The sequence below is a fragment of the Megascapheus bottae genome, chromosome 18 (assembly GCF_031878675.1).
Source record: "Megascapheus bottae isolate mThoBot1 chromosome 18, mThoBot2.hap1, whole genome shotgun sequence".
Lineage (NCBI taxonomy): Eukaryota > Metazoa > Chordata > Mammalia > Rodentia > Geomyidae > Megascapheus > Megascapheus bottae.
The window spans coordinates 17,199,051-17,222,455 of record NC_143526.1 but is presented as its reverse complement, the minus strand read 5'-3'; the positions used below and the strand labels follow the sequence as shown (position 1 = coordinate 17,222,455).

General features: G+C 38.6%; 1 protein-coding gene across 5 annotated transcripts in view; it reads right to left on the bottom strand.

Moving 5' to 3' along the window:
- Kif16b (kinesin family member 16B) overlaps positions 1 to 23,405 on the bottom strand; it is a 284,469-nt gene that overhangs the window by 15,840 nt on the left and 245,224 nt on the right. For 3 of the 5 annotated variants that reach the window (XM_090351966.1, XM_090351970.1, XM_090351967.1), the window contains one exon: positions 15,576 to 15,659. In XM_090351966.1, the coding sequence (XP_090208092.1) occupies positions 15,576 to 15,659 (84 nt within the window). Of the gene's footprint in view, positions 1 to 7,666; positions 7,949 to 11,811; positions 12,210 to 15,575; positions 15,660 to 23,405 lie in introns of those variants that run through there. The other 2 variants (XM_090351969.1, XM_090351968.1) reach the window with 2 other exon arrangements.

The following is a 23,405-nucleotide window of genomic DNA, read 5'->3' as shown; positions in this document are numbered from 1 at the left end:
AAACTAGGCCTTCGGGTTTATAACAACACTGAAGATGCCAGAACAACAAACAGAATGCTAAAACAAGCAAATGAGTCAAGAGACAGCTGAGGATGATGAGGACAGAATATAGCAGCATAGGTGTGACTTCATTTCACTACAATAGGCAGAAGGTTCCAGAAGAGAGTTTTGCAAAGAGGCCACAATCATGAAAAGAGAATCAAATCTTGTACAGCAACAGTAACCCATGGAGAATGCTTTATCAGGCAAGTACATTTCATCAGACATTTTGAATAAAATCCTCATAAATTTCTTTAAGGTGTGAGTTTCCATCAAAACTTTTAAACTTATGTCATAGAAATTTGGAATACAGAGAACGTAATGTAACTTGAATGTTGACTTTTCAAATGTTACTGCTTTATGTCACGATTATATAATTGGAGATTATTTAAAAATACTTGATCACGGGCTGAAAACCATGAAAGATTAAGAAAAAAAGAGTAAGGCGTATATTACAAGCTAGGCAAACAACACCAGTGTTGACAGGTGCCACGTGTCCTGGGGCCCACATGGCAGGTGTCTCCAGTCTTGTGGAGTGTGGAGAATATGTTGGTGTAAGCACCATCACAGTGGGATGTTACACGATGACACTTAAATTGACAAGGAGAAATACACAAATACTGGTTCCATTTGGAAGAAGGGAGCTTTCTTGGTCAACATCTGCAACATAGCCCATTCATCTCCAGAGGAGACCATAATGGTTGCTGTGCAGAGCTGCTGTATGGAGGTCCGGACTCTAGTCCCTTCATTTCCAGATTTATGTTTTCCAACAAACATTTATTATGTATGCACTACTATTCTACTTGTATGTGTAATAATTATAGGTATAAATGACATCTCTATATACATCTACAACCTCTATAGTGAGCATCTATCTTAGTATATCTTTATAACAGTATTATTTTGGTAAGTAAACCTGATAATATATTCCATAGTTCCATTTAATGAATTGATGCAATTATAACTTATGCTTATCTTATTTCAGAATGAATAGTGTATTGCTGCATGTGTTCTCTTCTAATCAATATTCACTAAATATTGACTATATTTAAAACAATTAGGGGGTTGGGAACAACAGTCTGGTCACATACTGGCATACTGGCATAAGGGCACCACTAGTAAGGCATTCATTTATTCACACAGAAAGGTTACTATTAAGTACTAGGGGGAAAAGTAGCAGGTAGGTTTTAGCAGAAATGAGTAACTCAGCTAAATTAACAGTGGAATTCCACTGGAAATTACTAGCACAAGTATGAAGCTATTGGAGATGTAATGTGCAAAGAGTCACCAATGCATAAAACTTTCAGAACTCAGGTATCACTGGAATCCGGGTTATGTTTTTCCTGTCAATCACCGCCTCTTAGATCTGGCTATGTGTTCTGCTACTTTTTATCTGTATTGCTATCTGGCACTTCTCATGGGGTCCTGATGCTAATTAAGAGCTCCAGTTGAAAACCCATTTCCTTCTCACCCCTGTGGTGCCACAGCATGGATGTGGGATGTAAGGGGCAGCAGAATGAGGAAACAGCAAAAGGGTATTTAATTAGGCAGAGGAAACAACATGGTCAACAGCAACTGGAAGCTAACATCGGTCCAGCACCAGGAAAGTGAGCCCATGCAGGATGCTCCGTTTTGTGTTCGCACCACTGGTGTTGTCTTCTGCATCAGAGGCGATGAGACATTTAATAAAAGAAAACAAAGAGTGATGTGGATCTGTATCTAGGATGAGAGCAGCAACAACCTTCAAGCTGTGTAATACTGCAATGTTGAGGCTTCATTTCATTTTACTTGTAAAATTAGCCAGGGAAATGAAAAATGTTCTATTGTGAATTCTATGAACACAGCACACAGAGCTCTATGTCTGCCATCTTGAGCTCTTCTGCGTTATTGTGTTTCTGATGCTCTTTTCCATAAAAGGGGAGGAGCTAGAGAATCTCTGTTATATATTTGCCAAGCTCCCAAAGTCCTGAAAACGAGTCCAGTTGCCAAGAGATGTCAGACATTACCAATTTAACACCAGGACTGCGCATGAGGTGGGATGTAATTGAAATTGATATTAGAATATCAAAGCCCAATGCATGAGAAAACTATCACAGCAGCTCTGTTTGGTGTGAACATGATGACTCTTCTGTGATGGTTAATTTTATGTGCCAAACTGATGAAGACCTGGCATGCCTATGAACTTAAACACTATTCTGGGCATGTTTAGAATGGTGTTTCTGGATGAGATTAACATTTGAACAAGTAGACTCCATAAAACAGATTATTCGAATAGGTACAGTGGGCACTATACAATTAAGCCTGAACAAACAAAACTATTGACCCTCTCTTGAAAAAGGGGAGATCAAATAGAAACACTGGCTCTTCCAGGGTGTTGAGACTGCTAGGCTTGGGGTAGAAATTTAAAACATCATTTCTCTTGGTTGTTGGGCTTACAGACTAGGACTTAAGCTATACTCTCTGTGAATAGAAAGTATATCTGCTAATATAGATCTGCTAATTGTAGATCTCAGCGTTCATAATTACATCTCTTGTTGAGTTTCTCAAAATTTTGACTAATTGAGCTTCAAAACCACCCATAGTAAAATGGCTAAAAAACACCATTTCAATACTGTGGTTTAAATGAAAAAATATAAAATTCACAAATATATTTAATCCCAGCCTTCACTGTCTTAAAGCTAAATTCAACTTCATTACTATCCCTCCCAGGTCTCATTCAACTGTATGACAAGTCTATCTCATCCCAGTTGCTAATGTACCCCAGCTTAGGCTAAAATCATGTCTCATCTGGAAGGTAAGAGCAGCTCACCTTCTCGACTCCAACATTTCCTCCTTCTTACTACTGTCTCCACAGAAAAACATTATCCCTCTACTCCTGGCTTACAAACTCTTCTGTTCCTTGCTGACTTCTGGCATCAGATCCAAAGATGACTGGTGCAAGCTGGCTCTTTCTTCCCAGTCTGTAACTATTCACTAATCTCATCTTGGTACAGTAGTTCTTGATTTCTGGGTTCTATTGTAGTCTCAAATATACATGAAACAAGACCCAAGGAAGCTGAGGTTTTCTCAATTTTGCCCAATGATGGAACAAAGGATGCTCTTTGTACAACTACTTAAATTTAAAACATTAAAAAATCCAAAGAAATAAACACAATAATTTCATAGAATGATAAGAACGTTTTGGGACCCAATGCTTTGGGGAGCATTTCAGGGAAAGAGGCACATGTCTGCTCCTGCAGACATGTGTGTCCTGTCCTGTTTAGCTATCTGCTCTAACAAGACTGTGAGCTGTCTGAGAACAAAGTTGTGCAGGACAGGCACAAGAACAGGTCTAGGTCCAGGTATGGATAGGCACAATCAGGTCACTACACTTCTTTAATGACAGCAAAGACCTCAGGTTTTTCTTTTTTCTTTTTCTTTTCCAGTACCACCTGCCAAATGCAACTGCTCAAGACTCAAGCTCATCAAAAAGCCTCTGGTTCACAGAAAGAACAGAGATGAGGAACATGATGGATGCACTCAGAGAACCCAGAGCATGGTGAAATCAACAGATCAGTGATAGGAGGTTGCCAATAACTAATGATATAATAACAGGGAAGGGGAATCTACAGAGCATAAAAAACTCAAAAGGCCTATCAATCAATGTGTGGCTATGATTTGGGTCTTGATTTAAACATATCTATTAAAAGCAAGAGAAAATTTGTGTAGCCATGAAGACTAACTAAATAAATGTTTTGGCACCATGTGGGATTAATATTTGTGTGTGTGATGGTGTTGTATGTTTTAAAAATGGAATCTTGACAAATGTCAGTTTCTCATGCCTATAATCCTAGCTCCTCAGGAAGCTAAAATCTGAAGACTGAGTTCTAAAGTAAGCCTGGGCAAACAAGTGTAGGAGACACTTCACTATGTAAATAACTAAAAGCTGGAACTGAAGGTGGAATTCAAGTGGTAAAGTTGTAGTCATGAGTGAAATACCTGAGTGGAAATCACATGGCCCCCAAGTTCAAACTTAAAAACAAAATCCACACAAAACATACCGCAAAAAGTAAAATAGCTCTGTTAAGTGATACAATCTTAAATATTCATCAATAAAAGGGAACCTGTTTATTTGCTTTTAAAATCCTGTGTTTATGTCTCATATGCTGCTGCTGATAGGAAAAGGTACACTGGGGCTTAGCACAGTGTATTTTCTGATTCTATGTGTTTTCAAGAAATAAACTTACAAAATTTATAGGTTATGGGTCCTATAAATGGTATCTAAAAGTTCTTTTCAGTCCACAGAGGTTTGGAAGTTCAGAGAGGCTGTGACTCATCACAGAGGAATCTTCTTCCAGCATAATATGATGCACTCTTTAACTCTAAGACCTCTTCAGGCAACCAATATAACCAAGTTTAACACTTTTAGTAGAAGACAGAGGCTCTTCTGAGCTAGAAATTTTCAGAAAGGATTGCCAAAGAAGGTGACTTGAGGGCATGTCTTTAAATGGTATCTTCCTCTCTCTTCTTCATGGGAAATTCTTCACACATCATGTGGATGTTAAAATCATTGTGTTCAAAGGACTTCCAGCTCTGTGCACAAACCTGACTGTAATTTATATCAACTTTTCTATCTGACAGAACTATGGAGAATTTACTTTTAGCTGTCTTCAAAAGTTAAAAGGTACAAGCAGGGGCAATCTAAATTGAGATTTCTTCAGTGACCCTTAGATGTTTTTCTTTTAAAATTAATCAAATCAAACTGACAGTGTAATGGTAAGTCACTTAGAACATCCTAAGTAGCACTGTAAGACAGAGAACACAATGATACTCTGAAACCAAACATTAATATGAAAGAATTCTTTGTAGTAATTAAGGACAATTATAGAGTGAAGAATCATTACCACTGTCTAACATATTAGGATTTCATCAGGCCTTTTGCTTTCTTAAGGCCACATATTACTATAATGAATTTCTTTCTTGATTATTACTTTTTGGGGGGAGGGGAATCTCAGTCATTGGATCTGAACTCAGGGCCTGGGAGCTGTCCCTGAGTATTTTTGCTCAAGGCTACCACTTTGAGCCTCAGCACCATTTTCAGTTAATTAGTTAGTTGGAGATAAAAGTCCCACAGACTTTCCTGCCCCACACATGCTTTGCACCACAATTCTAAGATCTCAGCTTCCTGAGTAGCTAGGATTACAGGAATGACCTACAGTGTCCAGCTTACTTTCTTGACTTCTATGTTTAATTGTTTTCATTTGGAGAGGAAGTCCACATATTAATTTGCAGACTCTGAAAAAGTGATTTAGCATAGATAGGCACTAAACTTGAATTGAGAAGAATGAGTGCTTGGCAAAACGATAAGACACAATAATGACTGACATTTCAGAGTAATGAAATGAAATTATCATGTATTTATGGGAAAACACTTGTAAAAAGTGTAACTTATTTGCACAATGATTTCCTACTTTTCTTTTTTTGTCAGTGAAGGGATTTGAATTCTGGGCCTGGATGTTGTCCCTGAGCTCTTCAATTCGAGGCTACCGCCCTACCCCTTGAGCCACAGTGCCACTTCTGGTTTTCTGGTGGCTAACTGGACATAAGGATCTCACAGACTTTTAATGCCCAGACTGGCTTTGAATTGTGATTCTCAGCATCCTGTGTAGCTAGGATTACAGGCATGAGCCACTGTGCCCAGCATTTCCTACTTTTAACAATATACCCTTAGGAGGATTAATAGTGTCAAGCCTATGGAATCATTTATCTATTATTCTGCTTTCCTTTACTTTTTTTTAAATCAAAGCAATAAGGCCACAATAAAAAAAACTAAGAGGAAGAAGTGAAAGGAAAATGAGAAAAGGAAAAGGAAGAATAACACATTATAAATGTACATACAGAAGCTCATCAAGTATGGAAAGCTGAGAGGCACCAATGAATGAGCCTGCATGGCTGACGACTAACTCACAAATAACTCTGCCCATCTCGGAGAAGGTCTTGATTCCAAATCTCTTTCAAGTGCTGGCTCCTTGACACCTACCGAGATCAGAATGGAAGCGACACAAGAATGCTGTGGATCCCAAATAGGAGTAAGCAGGATTGAGCCAGCTTGGCAGTGATGGCAAAGGGAACTGCCTTCCACCCCTACCTGTGCCTCTAAGAGATAGCAACCTCACACTTCCAAACCTGCTAATGCTGGGGTTACCACAGGACCTCCACGAAAACCAGGAAGCCATCATCCATAGCTCTCATACAACTAAACCAGCAACGGTTTAACTGGAGCTGAAGGGCGCATGACTATTCAGCCAACAGGATGACATGCCTCTAGAGCTTTTTTAATGTCTAAAAGAAATGGAGTTAATGTGGCAAAATGTATAGTCTCAATGGGGCCCAGGACTGTCTGAGAGGCCAGATGACCCTCTCAGTACAATACATAACACCTCTCTTTCTGTCTCTCTGTCTCTGTCTCTCTTTTGACAGTTCTGAGGCTTGAACTCAGGGCCTAGGCATTGTCCTTAGACACATTTGCTCAAGGCTAGCTCTCGGCCACTTAAGCCACACCGCCATTTTTGGCTTTTTTCTGTGTATGTGGTACTGTGGAATCGAACCCAGGACTTAGTACATGCTAGGCAAGCACTCTACTACTAGCCCATGTTCCCCACCTATATATAAAATTTCTTATATCAAAAGAGAAATTATAACATATGATGATCATGCCATTTAAAAATGTTTACTTTTGGGGCCGGGAGTTTGGCCTAGTGGTGGAATGCTTGCCTAACATGCATGAAGGCCTGGGTTTGATTCCTTGGTACCACATACATAGAAAAAAAAAAAAGCCAGACATGGTATTGTGGCTCAAGTGGTAGGGCTCTAACCTTGAGAAAGTCCAAGGATAATGTTCAGGCCCCAAGTTCAATCTCCAGGACTGGAAAAAAAATAGTTTGCTTTTTTTCTAGGTCCATAGGAAAATTAGGCAGAATTATAGACTTCTATATCCCAAATGCACTTTTTTACCAGTACATACAAAGTGTTCTTTACTATAAAAACAACAACAACAACAACAAAAACACACAAGAGATTGGTATGTTGGTTAGAATTAATGCACCTATACTGGCACATCATAATCATCCCAAACCTTTAACTCACAGAATTTATTTGCAGCGTTGTAATTTCTCTGGCTTCAAAATACTTATCAATTATTAATAGTATCACACAGATTAGTTTCACTGTCCTAAAACTCATCTGTGTCCTACTTTTATATCCCTCATCTCTTGACAAACAAAGATCCTTTTATTTTCTCCATAATCATGTCTTTCCCAGAATATCACATAGTTGCAATAACACAGTTGGTCAACTGTTCAGATGGGCTTCTTTCACTTAATAATAGACATTTCTGTTTCCTCCATGTTTTATAGCTTGACATTTCATTTCTATTTAATGCAGAATATGATATTCTATTCCCTGGATGTACCACATTTATTATCAAGTAAATTATTGCATGAAATGTGTATTGTATAATTAAAGTGATTAATTATTGAGTAAGCATACATTTGTAATATAAAGAGATTTTCATTCTGATAGGTCCATATGCGTACACAATACACTTGGACATAATTCACACATCCACTGTCTTCTCATTTTTCCTATACCGCATTAAAAAAAAATCCAGGATCTACTGAAAGGCATCTTGATTACTTTGAGTATTTTGACAATTATAAATAAAGGGGTTGTAAACATTCATGTGCAAGTTTTTTCAATGTTTTGAATACCAAAGAGCAAGACTGCTGGGTTGAACGATAACAGCATGCTTAGCTTTGTAAAAATACCATCAAATTCTTTCAAAGTGCCTTCTGGTTTCAGTTGAGCAATGAGTAAGGCTAATTCCTCTCTTCTTTTATGTCTCCATTTGGGTTTGAAAGCTGTTATTCTCCTAGAAAACATTTGAGTTTGTTCTTCTCATAAACCTGAAATTGCTCATGGAAACTAAGGCAGGAGTTTTCCCTTTGGTTGGGAACTTACTCACTGATGAAATATCCTATAGCACCTACTTGAAGTAATAGGACTTTTAGAGAACAAAATAATTCCTTGATGTAAATTAGCCCTAGGAGCATAGCATGTATTCCAGCTGTATGAAGCACCCAGATGAAGCTCCCAAAGTCTAGCTCCATTTCCTCTAAAACTTCCACAACAATTCACACTCTTCAGTTACGCTTTCTTACTGATGATGGTGGCAGTGGCTTAGTAACAGAAAACAGCCCAGGTGAATATGAATAAGCAGAAACAAGAAGAAAACCATTGAAGGGCCAAATGAGAAAGAAAATGATTTTTTCTATGAGATATCTCTAATCTTTGACTATGTTTGATAATAGTTCTTTCATTACACATTTTGTAAGATCAGCAGGGAATATTTAGAAGGGAACTGAATGGAACATAGGTTCTGTCTTCCTTATAGCCAAATAAATGAAGAAATTCAGAAAACGAGGATTTTTTAATCTCCTGAAATATACTTTGAAATTCAAAAGGGCTCAACCTGAAAACTCAATCAAATGATTGTACTGTTAGAAATTCAAGGTTTGAGAACAAAATGAAATTGAAGTAGAATGAATCACTGCTGTTAAAGAAAACGAAAATCCAACTTGACTGTGTTGTAGGCACTATAATTCAGAAAAGTGGCTTTGGACAGTGGGTGGAAGTGAGGACACCCGTACTGACAACTGTCACTAAAACCTGTATTTGGTAGAGAAGGCATCTGAACTACCAAGATTTTATTTTAGCAAACAACTCTTCATTTAGGACAGTGTTTTCATTAGAAAGGAGCATACCTATGTACTTAGGATCATACCATTACTGTGAAAAACTGAAGAGGAAACACCAGGAATTACTCTGGTACTCACAGCTGACATCTGAGGTCTTTGTGGACTGAAAACAAGTTGAGAGAATATAAATACAAGGGTGCCTATGTCTATGAATGTACAAACAAACAGACCAAAACACAAAACAAAAATCCATTCCATAAGTGAGTCTGAGCATAGGCAAAACTATGAAATAATGGGCAAAGCCGGATTATGATCACATAGCCCATTGTCTAAGCTAGTAACAATGACTACAATTTTCCTAAACCCACCATATTTTAAACCACGCTCTAGGTACCTAATCCAGAGTCAAGGTCTATTTTCTCATACACGAATCCAAACCACCAAATATAAACCCAACCCTAAAATCACGTCTTCAAACTTCACACTGAGATGCCTTTATGGCTCTCCCCATCCCACCAAAGTATGTGTGTTTGTGTGTTTTCTGTTGTTATTGCATATAGCCAGTACCTGTAACAGGATTAAAAAGCGGGTGCCTTCCTGGGGATCTCTAAGTGAGAAGCACTGGCACTCAGCTATTCTCTCCACATTTATCCCTGGCCTCCAGGGGATTGCATCAGGCCAGCCAGGGATCCACCATGGGAAGACTTGCAGTCAATTACTTTGGAGATGTGCAGACAATCATAACCAGCTCTAGATTAAGAGCTATGATAAGGGCCGGGAGTTTGGCCTAGTGGTTAAAGTGCTTGCCTAGCATGCATGAAGACCCGGGTTCAATTCCTCGGTACCACATACATAGAAAAAAGCCTGAAGTGGTGCTGAGGCTCAAGTGGTAGAGCTCTAGCCTTGAGAAAGTCCAAGGACAGTGCTCAGGCCCTGAGCTCAAGCCCAGGACTGGCAAAAAAAAAAAAAGTATTTAATAAAAAATAAAAAAAAGAGCTAAGAGCTATGATAAGTGAGTCATGGAAATCTAGAGAACTATGCTCTTTTCATAAAGATCTTACACCTCACATTGGCCAAATAGTTCTACCATGATCAGTGGCTCTCTGAAGCCAATTCTACTTCTCCAACAGTCAAAGACAGAGTCCCAGCACAAAAAATTACTGCTATCTTTCAGTCACCATCATGAATGAGAAATTTCAGCTAAGTCTCTGTTCTCAGATATGAACTGTGCAAGGAAGTATGGTGATCTGAGACACTTGTTTCTACCCTTGGTGACAGATGGGTGGTGGCATGCTTTGCCTTTTCTTGGCTCTGAAATTCAAGGGCACCATTGGCCTCTATTCTTGCCATTGCCACTGGCAGTAGCCATCACCGTTGCCTCTAGCACAGTTCACCGCCAAAATCTTCACTATCATCACTGTTCTGATATTTTTGAATGTTTTTCTCTGTTATCAGATTCTGGGATAAGTCTATGATCTCATCAAACCTTCAGCTTGGCTCTAGGAAGACTGTATGGTTATCATCCTCATTTTACTGATAAGGAAATAGAAGCAGCACATGAAATAACTCAGAGCTAGAACTGGGATTTAAGAAGGGTACACTGCTCCAAGCTCACACTAGCTACTAAGGTCCCTTTGACCTATTACACTAGTGCTTTAGCTAATGAAGTGAAAATGGAGAAAGAAGAGGTAGCTGTGGGCTTATGGCTGTCCCAGTACTTTAAGGAAAACTTTCTAAAAATGACCCAGGTTTGCATTTCCAAAGTTGGTCGTATTATTCTGGAAAGCGTTATGATTTTAGAGGATTTCTTATGTTTTCCTTAATTACAGTTATTCCCTGAAATGACAGACAATTAGGATGATTAGTAGAAATGTTTTCAAGTAGATAATAATGTTCTCTGAAATTAGTAACCCAAGATGTATCTCTCATCAATGAACAAAAACAAAACAAAAATTCTCATTAATTTGGAGGCTAATTTGGGCAAATTCAGTGAAGGTAAAGTATGTGTGAAGTACCACAGAAGATTAAGAATTTAATCAGATGTTGATTCCAAGTAAGCCATGAGGACAATAGGGAAGATATAAAACATGTGAATCTCTTGGTAGAAGCAAGGCCAAAGAAGTGGCGGTGATGCCTCATGGCCTACCAAGCACTTCGGCCGCCCGTTGGCTGTGATTCTGACACTTTTATTGGAGTGTCACAGAAAAGTTTGTAATTTGAAGAATTTCTGATGATAATGCTAGCTGTACTTATATTTTTATTTCATTTTTCTAGGAGCTAATAATCAGGCATTATATAAAAGTACCAATAAGTGGTGGAATAAAAATAACTGGTTCTATTGGGTTCATAAACTGGTTTGTTGAATGTTAACTATTAGGATAATAAAAATATAATTAAAAAAATAATTGGTCCTCCATTATCAGCAGTCTCAGGTAGAGTACATTCTATACATTGTGATTCTACTTAGGATGTTTTAGGCAAACTCATTCAATAAACAAACAATACCATTAGAATGTGATATCCATTTGTAAATGCATATAATATTTATATGCTATGCACACATGTATACATATAAATACATCTGCTTTGGAGAATGTATACAATACTTAATGTCATGAAATTCTTTAAAGACAGTCTGAGTTTATATTCTTTAGTAACTCATTCAGGCTGACCTTATTATACTTTGGGATATTAACATATTCTCAAAAATATGTCTTCAAACATGCATTATGCTATCTCATTTTAAAAATAAAATGGTAAGCAATTATGATATGGAAACATATTAGCTATGTTGTGATTTTTTTTGCCAGTCCAGGGCTTGAACTCAGGGCCAAAGCACTGTCCTTGGGCTTTCTGATATCCCTCTAGCACTGTTTCTTATGATTCAGCCTAACTTATAGTATCTAGCAAATGCAGTACACACACACACACACACACACACACTTGCTTAAAACAACTCAACAGCCAGAGACTTGAATGTACTCTTTTCTTGTTATCTCTTCTGTTTTATTTCTGACCTGTCTCCTGGCTATTGTCAGAGCTGGGAGAAGGAACATCCAGAGTCCTGATGCACATTACATTTGGAGAATGCTGCTGGCCGAATCCCCCAATGCCAGGAGGCCAGATCTGCCCTCAAAAGGTCAGTTGCATCAAAGCCAACATCATTATACATATTAGCTAGTGTAGTTATGCTGTACTGGAAATTACCTATTTACATGTGCTTATATTTCAAGATGAAGTTTCATAGAGGAATTTACACATGCTTTCACAGGAAAAGCAAGGCCTTCTTATTCTTCGTATTTTATGTAACACCTTGCATTGTCTCCAACATGTATTAGGAATTAAATAAATGTTTGTTGATGAAAATCATATAAGCAGTTCAGTTATGTTAGTTTTCACGTGAAGATACACCAAATCAACCAGCGACATTTGAATCTGGAAGATTAAATAAAAAGTCACAACGGCTACAGGAAATAAATGCAGGAGCCTAGGATTAATTTTCTACTACAGTAAAAGTGGATTACACTTACTCTTTGAAAAGAAAAGATGATTTTTAAGACTTAACACCTAGTATTTGGTGAAATGCAAACTTAAGTGCCAATTTCCCTAAGGTGTGAAACACATTCTTCAAAGGCTAGTAAGTCAAAGTCACGAGCAAACAAACAGGTTTCTGTATATAAACAGAACTGGGGTTTGGATAATTGTTCTCAGAGGCCAGTGTGTTAAAGGCTCGATTTCCAACTTAGTGCAATGGGGAAGCTGAGATGTTGGGACATTTAGAAAGTGGAGTTTAGTTGGGAAGATGTCAGGATATTGGGGTCATGCCCCATAAAGTGAGTAAATTTTTTTATCAGATGCTCATGCCATGATATCTTATCTTACCTCTCCACAGGTCCAAAAGGGGACAACTGACCATGGAACCTCTCAAATTGTGAGCCCATATAAACCACTCCTCTTTTCACATCTCAGGTGATGTGTTCTAGGATACAAAGCCAACGAACCCAGCTAGAGACATGAACATTCAACTGTTCATCAACAGTTGGTGACTTAATAGAGTGAAGCATTGAAAAAATAAATGTGAGCTCCATCTGAAAGCAAAAGAAAGAAAGACTACATGAACTCTGCTCTGACTCGGCAGCTGGAATGGGAAACCAAGGGTAATAAGTGCTACACTGGGCAGGCACTTCACATAAAGCCCCACCAGTGGTGGCATAACCAATAACCATGTGAATTGCATCACAGTAACAAGAAGCTAGAGATCACAATAATATATTTTCTGTACCCAAGAACACGTTTATAAACCATCATTCTCTATGTTGCCATTGAAGATGTACTTGTATAAGTAAAGAGAGCTCAGAGTAAGTAAAGAAATCCATGACTAGTTCTATAGTTACATTAAGACATTCAAGCCTTTGAAACAGCTTCATCAAGAAGGATCATAATGGGCTGGGAGTGTGGCTTAATGGTAGAGTGCTTGCCTAGCATGCACGAAGTCCTCAGTACCATATACACAGCAAAAGCTAGAAGTGGTACTGTGGCTCAAGTGGTAGAGTGCTAGACTTGAGAAAGCCCAAAGACAGTGCTCAGGTCCTGAGTTTATACCCCAGGACTGGCAAAAATAAAACCCAAAACAAACAAAAACCCACTGTATGAATGTCTCGAGTCCTGTTTATCATGCCCGAGTATAATTTTTGGTCTTTTACTATCCATTGTGTTTACTTGTAGATGTAAAGGCACATTCCAATTATTACAAATGAGGGAAACCATGTGAGCTATGTATCTTTAGGTCTAGCTTACTTCACTTAATGTAATTTTGTCCACATCTTCCCATTTCCTTATGAACGGGACAATTCCACTGGTAAAAGCATAGAATTCCACTGTGTATGTATACCATATTTTCTCAATCCATTTTTCCACTGAAGGCCATACATTTGTATGAGTGAGACCAAAGGAGGATATTCTTAGGAGAGGATCACAAGGGCTCAACAGCCATGTACACATGATCATCTATAATGAGGTTTACTGAAATGAACTCCAAGAAATGGAAAAGTAAGCTGTTTTTTTTTTTAAATTCTACTTTTAGCATGCTTTCCCATTTTCTCCCTTTTGTCTTTTTTAAAAAAATTTCTGTGCTTTTTGTGTGTAAAGTTACCTGATTTAGAGAGGGAAAGGAGAAACACAGAAATGGTGGGATAAAGGGTGGATAGATGCAGCAGTGATACTCACTGAACACTATGTTGAAAATGAACTATACAAAAAAAAAAAAAAAAAGAGGGGCCTGGAGTTTGGCCTAGTGGTAGAGTGCTTGCCTAGCACACACAAAGACCCAGGTTCGTTTCCTTGGTACCACATACACAGAAAAAAGCCAGAAGTGGTGCTGTGCTCAAGTGGTAGAGCGCTAGCCTTCAGAAAGTCCAAGGACAGTGCGCGTTCCTGAGCTCAAGCCCAGGACTGGCAAAAAAAAAAAAGAAAAAAGAAAAAAAGAAAAAGAAAATAAGCTATACAGCTTGTGTGTGGAGGGGTAGGGAAGGAAAAATCTGGGCAAAAGCAAGGGAAGTGGTGTCACTATTCAAAAATAAATATACTTATTACCTGGCATATAACTGTAACTCCTCTGTAAGTCACCTTTACAACAAAAATTTTTTCATGTAAAAAAATGAAGGATCAGCAAATATATTTTGTTTCTTGATGGCAAATTCATGAGTTTTTAGCTCATACCATCTTAGGATGAATTTAGAAGTCTTGTGTCCCTTCTAAACCTCCGTCTTAATTAGGACCTCTTCAAATGTATCACTCCACAGTTGAACTCAAACACTTGCACACTTAGCCTCACTCTGGAACTTATTGCTCCCTAGGTCAATTCTATACTAAGGGGTATGATACTCTTAGGGGTCCCTTACAGTTAGCAATTTCTTAGTATGCACTTTCTGCAGCTCCTCCACACATTCCCTTCAATGGTGGTACAGCTTCTAGATTATTCCTCTTGGTGCATTGGTTGGAAATAGACCACACAGACAGCCATTTTTAACTTAGTTGATTTTACTTCCAATAAATCTTATGGTTCTTCCTCCTAAACAAGTAGCATAGGAAAGTTTGAGAGGCTCCCTGAAAACTGTGGATACTAAAGTAAGTTATTTGTACCACAGAGACAAGAGAAAGATCAAAAGTTGAAGGCTACCAGTTACTGTATTCTGTGATTTCACTGCTCCCAATAAAAGCTGGCCCAAAGACTTTGATTCTGACTAAATAAGCAACCATATTTCCAAAAGAAATATACACCAGATAAAGCAATTAAAAATATGTACTGGCAGTAAGGTAGTTAGAAAAACAACAGTTGTACTAAAGTGAGTTCTACATGTAGCTGGCTTCAGAGATTAAATTAAGTCCAATGAAGCCTATCCAGGATTAAAATAGGCCTATGTCTGTTTGCTTCCAAATGTCTTGAAAAAGCAACAGTGATGAAATACTATAAATCTTCAGTTAGTTAATTCCAAGTTTTTGGATCAAGCTTTTGTACCCTCCTTCTATATTACACACCATCTGCCTATGGTGAATATTTTCTCACATCCTGCTTCCTAACCCCCAGGGAGAAAAATGTATCTTAAAAAAAATGTTCTGCTAGATTAGAGGAAAATAAGGACTCATACTTCAAATAAACTGATAACATGACTTTACGGTAGACTAAATTATGTTCACCAACAAAAGTAACAGGGTTAAAGGAAATCCTGCTTGCCAATCAATCAGATGGAAGATTTGCTACATACAGAGCAACAAAATAAAAATAAAAAGCTTAATTATTACCTCCAAGTGACTTCGCCTTTCAGCAATCACCCTTTCATCTTTGTTTCCAAATAGTTTCTTTGGGGGAAATTCAAGAGCAGCAAGCTGAAAGAAATATTGTTAAAGAGATTTATTATTATTACACCTATGATCTTTGTGCTGCCATCAAATTGTTATTTACAATCTCCATCATAGGGTAAAAAGTGAAAGAGGCTGACATGGTGGGTCTCTCCTTGTTTGGTCACCACCTACCTGTATGAACTAAAAAGATGAGGCAATCTGGGGTTCATATCCACAGTGGCCAAATGAGCAGACAGACAGTGAGAACTCTTAGGAAGGACTGGGACAATTTTCAGTATTTTTTTCTCAGACAATATCCGACTGTATGCCATATGGTGTTTTATAATTTTTGGTTTTTTTTTAAAACACAAGTTCGTTCTTTCAGTTCTCTCTGCTGAATTGCATTTACTTTTAACATTTGTTAAAGAGTTCTTAGATAATTACTATTATGGTCCTGTAAATAGTCCATCTTGCCTTTTTTAAAGCACTGCAAATAAAAACTATTCATGTGAAAAGAAGACTTCTTGTTGAATCTTAGAATTTATTTCCTAAAAGTGTAAGGTTCAGAATTAGTTTTAGCCTGGTCTTGAAATTTCATAGCTATTTTCCTTAGTGCTTATCTTCTTGGATGTATAAAAATTATAATAATTTTTTGGAAAAAGAATCTGAGACTAGAAAGGCCTCTGTAATATTGTGAGAGCCTAGCCAGCCAGAGTTGCTTGGCAGAATGAATGCTAAGTAGCAATAATTGCTGGTATGGATAGAATTCACTATTTCCTTCTTTTGTTACTGTGGGTCCAGACAAACTGTTGCCAATGAAGCATTATTATGAGAAAAAAATGTATATTTCTTCCATAATGGAGAGTGCAAAATGCCACAAAATTCCTACTTTATACTCATGCAAATCGTTAAGCTGATTTAAATTTATATGACCAAAACAACAGTCAAAAATTAAGGACTACAGTTTATATATGATAATTTTAAAACACAGAATTAAAGTATACTAGACATACAGAAAAGCAAACGCATAGTGAGGATCAACTTGGAGAATTTTTCAGGATTTCAGCATACTATGTGGCTAGCACACGACCCTGTCAGTATCCACATCAAAATACGGACACTGCTGGCTCTCAGGAACCACATGTGTTAGCTCTAGTCCTTGCCTGCCACCTCTGTGAAGGTTACCACTGGCTTGACTGGCTGCTAGCAGCACAGCTTGGTTCTTTGGTTTCTGAAGCTCCTGTAAAGCGTACCACACCATAGAAGGCCTTGTCTGTCCACCATTCATTCAGCTTTAGGCTTATAGGGTCCATTTGCATCAATCTATGTAGCAAGATTGTTCATTCTCACAGCTGTACCATGGTCCACTACATGAACATTCTATAACCTTTCTGCTCATTCTTTTGTCACATAGATCTTTTCTGTTCCTAGATTTTGGCTACTGGGAATTGTATAGCTATGAATCCTTTTCCCATGCACTTCTGTGGGTCAGTGCTCTTAGGAGTGAAAATCCTGGCTCTCTTAGTATGGTAGGTTCCGCTATATTCAAAGCTACTGAATCAGTTTTTCCAGAATCAGTTTTTCTAACCACTACTGCTACGAGAAGTTAGTAAGTTTTAGTTGTTCCTGGTCCTCATCAGTTCTTAGAACTTTGTGTGGGCTTTTCTATCTTAGCATCCTGGTGGCATGGAGACATTCTACTGTGATTCACAGTTGCAGTTCTCTGATGCCTAATGATACTGAACAAGCTAAATTGCCTCTGGTTGTTAATTTTTAGCAACTGTAACTTTTTGTGTCTGCTTTAAAAATACATGCCCTCATGTTCTCTCTGTATCCACTAAAGAGGTAGCTTGGCTTCATGGAGCATAGGGTTTTCTAGAATCTGGCCTTTTAGTGGCATAGATATCTCTTTCTTACATTGCAGTTTGGAAAAGATAGGTATAGGAGAGCATGTCTTCAGAGAATTATTCAGCCTCAATTTCATCCTATACAAATGTGCTACCTTGGCACAATACTGCCAAAAGCTTGACAAGCGTGCACTCGCAGTTGGTTGTTTTGTCATTTTCTTATGAGGCAATACGGGCTCTGTCAAGGAAAATGTATAGTTACACTCATGTGCTCAATCAAAAATAGCACACTAAGAAGACTGGAGGTAGGTGACCTACATAGGAAGCAAGCATTCATATTACTCCTTCCTCAGATGTGTGTTAATACCCTGCCTATGAGATAATTATTCATAAAGGATAACAACATTGTTCTGATTTTGGAAAAGATGAGCTTTCAGCTATGTAAACATAAGACAGTGACATTCAATAGTTTAACAGAAGAGTCAAGAAACACAGGTCCAGAGTAATTGACTTATAAAGGCTGGGTGTTGTCAATCAAGAGCAAGTATCAGACAGGATAGAGTCTAGGTTTTCAAGACAATGCTGCACTCGGTGGGTGCCACATGTACAAGGGTGGGCGGACACTATATGTGGAAGAAATAGGTATAAAGCCCGTGGAGAGCCAGGAAAAAGATGAAGGAAATGGACTCCAGACTACTAAATGAGAAACACAGGTGCAAGGCTTTCAGGCCATGATTAGCTCATGTTCAAAGAGCTGTGAACAAAAACCTCACTGGGGATCTGAAATCCGACAAAGCAACGGGGATGACAGTGGCTGGCCCAGCAGTGGAGAAAGGGAGGGGACAGGGATCTGGAGATGAACTTCCAGGAGATTCACCTCGAACACAGATTCGCTAGCTCTTCTCTAATAAAGATAAACATACTGTTGGCTTTTGAAAAAAAACTGCTATTATTGCCTAAGTGATGTACAGAGGGGTTACAGTTACATAGTAAGGTAATGAGTACATTTCTTGTCGAACATTGTTACCCCTCCCTTGTTATTCTCCCACTTTCTTTCCCTCACCATTCCCCCAACCCCCAAATTATAAAGTTCATTTCCAACACAGTGCCTTGTAGGTATCACTGTTGCATTGGTTCTTCCTTTGTCTCACCATTTTGTTGTTCCCTTACAACAAACAGGGTACCAAAATCAAATAGAGTAACAACAGGGGCTAAACCAAAGGAAAATAAAATGAAGGAAAAAAGAACTTGACACATTAAAAACAAAACAGGCTGGGAGTTTATCCTAGTTGTAGAGTGCTTGCCTAGCATGCACGAAGACCTGGGTTCGATTCCTTGGTACCACATATGTAGAAAAAGGCCAGAAATGGTGCTGTGGCTCAAGTGGTAGAGCTCTAGCCTTGAGAAAGTCCAAGGACAGTGCTCAGGCCTGAGTTCGAGGCCCAGGACTGGCCAACCGCAACCCCCCCCAAAAAAAAACCCACAAAAAACAAAACTAAGAAAAACCTCGTTTCCCTATCTTGGAGTTCATTTTACCACCTTATATGGTCATGTACACATGATAACAATTGAGCTATTGTGATCCTCTGACAGGACTATCCTAGACATATACTACTTATTACAAATGAGGGAAACCATGGAGTCTATGTTCCTTTGAGTCTGGCTTACTTCATTCAATATGAATTTTTCCAAGTTTTCCCATTTCCTTACAAATGTGGTGATGTCATTCTTTCTGATGGAAGCAATAGTTAAATGGGAGTGAGGTTGGTTGTTGAGGCCCTGTCCCAGTACTGGGACCAAAATAGGAAGTCAAAGCCATGATGCACAGTATACAGCAAAATATGCCTCCAGTAATTATGCTTGCATATGTAATTATGTTTATATCAGCAAGTTTTCCCACTGCAGCATGAGAGGATTCCTGTACCAGGACAGAATGGAGCTTCCTACATTTCTCCTTTAAAAAGAATCTTAGCCCCATATCAGTGGCTCACACCTATAATCCTAGCTACTTAGGAAGCCATGATTTGAAGACTGTGCCTCAGGCAGGGAAATCTATAAGACTCATATCTCCAATTAACCACCAAAGGGCTGGAAGTGGAGCTGTACCTCAAGTACTTGGTAGCATGCTAGCCTTGAAGGGGTGGGAGTGCCAGGGAAGTGGGAAACAAAAGCTCAGGGACAGCACCTAGGCCCTGAGTTCAAAACCTAGGACTGGCACAAAAAAGAGAGACAGACTGGCTGGGCGGTGGGGGTGATAAGCAGTTCTGGTTAGGTGATGCTATTATTAACTCAGGCTAAATGAGATACAATCTGCAACTTTCCAAGCAAAAAACAACAAAAGTCAGAATTCCATCAAATTTTGTATAATATTTGAACAATTTTAAGTATATATTGGGGTCACTTCAATTTCTATCTACTGCATTATCTGTGAAGTGTGAGTATTCTCATTTAACAGACTATTGACTAGTTATATCTAAACAAATCTATCTAAATAAAAAGAATATTTACTTTCCTTAAAGCATTCATAGAAAAATGAAGAGTTCTGTATTATGGAGACTTGAAATGGCAGGTGCAGAAAGCCATTTGGAGGATACTGCTTTTTACTGCGGGTTTCACAGTTTTAGTTATGCTAGGTCTGAAAATTTCAAATGGAAAATTTCAGAAGTTAACAATTCATAAGGCTTAAATTGTCCATTCTTCTGAATAGTGTAATGAAGACTCTCTGTCTCCCACAAATTGCATCTTTTCCTGTGCCAATATATCCATTCATCACATTATCATTGCTATCAGATCAACTGTGGGAGTATCTCACCAGGCCCAGAGTTCAAGCCCCATGACCCCTCCCCCCCCCCCAAAAAGAAGAAGGGACCCTAGTGCTGGGATGCTATCTCCCTGAATTGGTGAAAAGAGAATGGAGGCAGATGCTGCTTCATACTGAAAACAATGATGCAGTTAAAACCCATACAAGAATGGTGGTGCTGAGGTTCTGGGGAGAAAGCAGGCCTGCTTTTCTCTGTAAGTACAAAGCTACAACCTTACTTGTTTTCAAAACAGAACAGCAGAAACAGTGTTCAACAGTCTCAAGCCTGAATTGTGAATTCATTAAGCTAGTGAAATAGCCTAAAGACAGGATAATTAACGGAGATCAGAAAAAGGAACTGACCAGGACAAATAATTATGCCTGGGAGACTAAAGAAAACTTAAAACAAAAACTAAACACTTTTCCATTTTGCTTTGAAGGACTGTCGTCTGAAATGTGACATTTCCAGCAAATTAAAATATATAAGAGGTTCAGAGAGGGGAGGGGCAATTCTGCATTATCCTCCACTTAAGGCCCTGCATATCAGCAACTATTGTTTGTTTTGGTCTCACTTTTTTTTAAAAGAAAATTTCAAATAAAATTTGCAATATTATCTGGGCCTTTTCATTTTCTCTCAAGTACTTTATATTTGTACATTTTCATTTTAATTGCTTCATTTTTCTAATTTAGCAGGCAGTCTAGTTTTGATTTTTATGAAGAGTACTGTCAGGAACAATCTGTAGGTAGAGAGACTCCTCTTTCATTTCCTTTGAAACCTCCAACAAAGGAAATACAGTGTCCTATATTTCAAAAATTAAAGTCCCTGAAGTTCTATAGCGCTCACAACATCTGAATTCTAAAGGGACCTGCGTAAGCAATTTCGATTTATACAAAATGTTTAAGACACTTGGTATTCAGCAGTGAGGGAAGAAGAATTTTCTTTCCTCCTGTAAGATTTCATAGACCTTGCAGGGACAGTCTGATGCTGAAAAGTGTGACGGCAACAAAACCAATTTGCACAAACCATCCCCAGACCAAACAGTGCTAGTTAAGGATGGTAGTGCAGAAAGGTAAATTAGCATTAGGAATGCAATTGAGAAGGAAAAGCCAAGGAAAAACCTAGGAGAAGGGGTGAGGGAGGCAGATGGAAGGGCTGCCCAGAAACCCCTTCACCATACTCACTTCATCTTCTGGCCTCTGATACCAAATGAAGCATCCAAATTCTCAGGCATTTCGATCACGCAAAAGAATCTGAATTGGGGAGAAGAGAAAGGAAGGGGGTAGAGACATCCAGGAGAAAGGTGCAACGGGAAGCTACTGGATAAAGAGCCTAGAGAAGCCAAGGTCTTTGGTATTAGAGGAATAGGACCCAAAGGCAGATCTTTTTACCGCCCACAGTCAGTGGTTCCACAACAGAGGAAATAAGAGGCATTTCAAATTGAGGGGAAAACATCCACGGGAAAAATGCTAACATACTCTGGGCAAGCCATGCCTCGCTTTCTTCTTCTCTAGTAACTGCACCCCTTCCCTGATGTACTGATGTTCCCTCCAAAGAAATCCACTCTACTTAATGATGAGAAACAGTTGGAAGAAACCAAAGCTGTAGGCTAGGAAAAAGAGAGGGGGGGGGGGAGCAAGGTGATGCTGAGTGAGGCATAAGCTAAAGAAAACACACAACACAGAAGGGCTGGCCAAGATTATCCAGGAAAAGTTTAGACACATAGGAGCCACACAGTCATCTCTATAAAAGGGTCAGATGAAACAGGTGACAGGAGGGAATGAGGGGAGGAAACAAGCAAAGGAGGACAATGAAGGGAGGAGGAGAGAAAAGTGATCCAGCTCTTGGAGAGTGCCTTGATTTTAATCTTGGAATAGGAAATATGCGAGATGAGCGTGGAATTGCTGATAGTGACAGAAATTAGGGAAACACTCAAAATCACAATGGTGGCAAAAGTGTCTCACAAAACAGGTATCAACTGAACAAGTCCTAATGGCCAAAGCTGGAACCATTTGAGAAACAAAATCAACACATACTAATAATGGCATATAACCCTAAATCTAGTGATTGAATAAAGGATTAAATAAACTGATGGGGGAAAGCAGATAAGGAATTCCAACTTATTTGTATGGATGCTTTGTTCTCTGAAAAGAAACCACTGTGTATAGCACAAAGAGCAAACTAGAAGGAGGAGACATGTCTGAACAGTTCAGCATGAGTCTGAAATGATTCTGGGACTTACTTCTTTTGTCCATCTCCAAACCTGTAATCCTTGTCTAATCATGACAAATGAGACAAATGTCTAAGCATCAAACAAATCTCAACTAGACATATCCTGTAAAGTACATAATTTCTCTTCTTCAAAAGGAAGGCTGGGTGCTGGTGGTTAATACCTGTAGTCCTAGCTGAGATCTGGAAGATTGCAGTTTGAAGCCAATCAGGCAGAAAAATTCACTAGATTTCATTTCCAAAGTAACTAGCAAGAAGAAGGACTGCATGTGTAAAAGAATGAGGTCCCAGAGTTCAAACCCCAGTACAGGCAAAACAAGCAAACAAAAATAACTATGAAAAACTGTCAGAGCCAATAACAGCCAATAGAGATCTAATGTAATATGTTTTGGACAGGACTGTAGCCTAGATAGTTGATATTCAGTAAAGGTAAAGGACATAGCCACTAAAAACTTTACAAGACGCAATAGGAGATACACTAGGTCTCCTTGGCACAGGTCAAAATTTTCTTAGTAAGGACCCCGAAACACAACAAATCAGAGAAAGGCTGGATAAGTGGGACTGCATTAAACTGCAGAGCTTCTGTATGACAAAAGACATAGCTAGCAAATTAACTAGAAAGCCTACAGAGTGGGAGAAGATCTTCACTAACCATACAACAGTCAAAGGCCTCATATCTAAAATATGTCAATAGCTCAAAAATTGAATCACTCTAAAATGAATCTCCAAAGAAACAAACATCCCATTAAAAGATGGGCCAAAGACTTAAAGAGATTCTTCTCTGAAGAAGAAATAAGAATGGCTATGGACACATGAAGAAATGCTCGACATCTCTGGCCATAAAAGAAATGCAAATCAAAACAACTCTAAGATTCCACCTCACTCCAGTTAGAATGGCCAGGATTAAAAAATCTAAT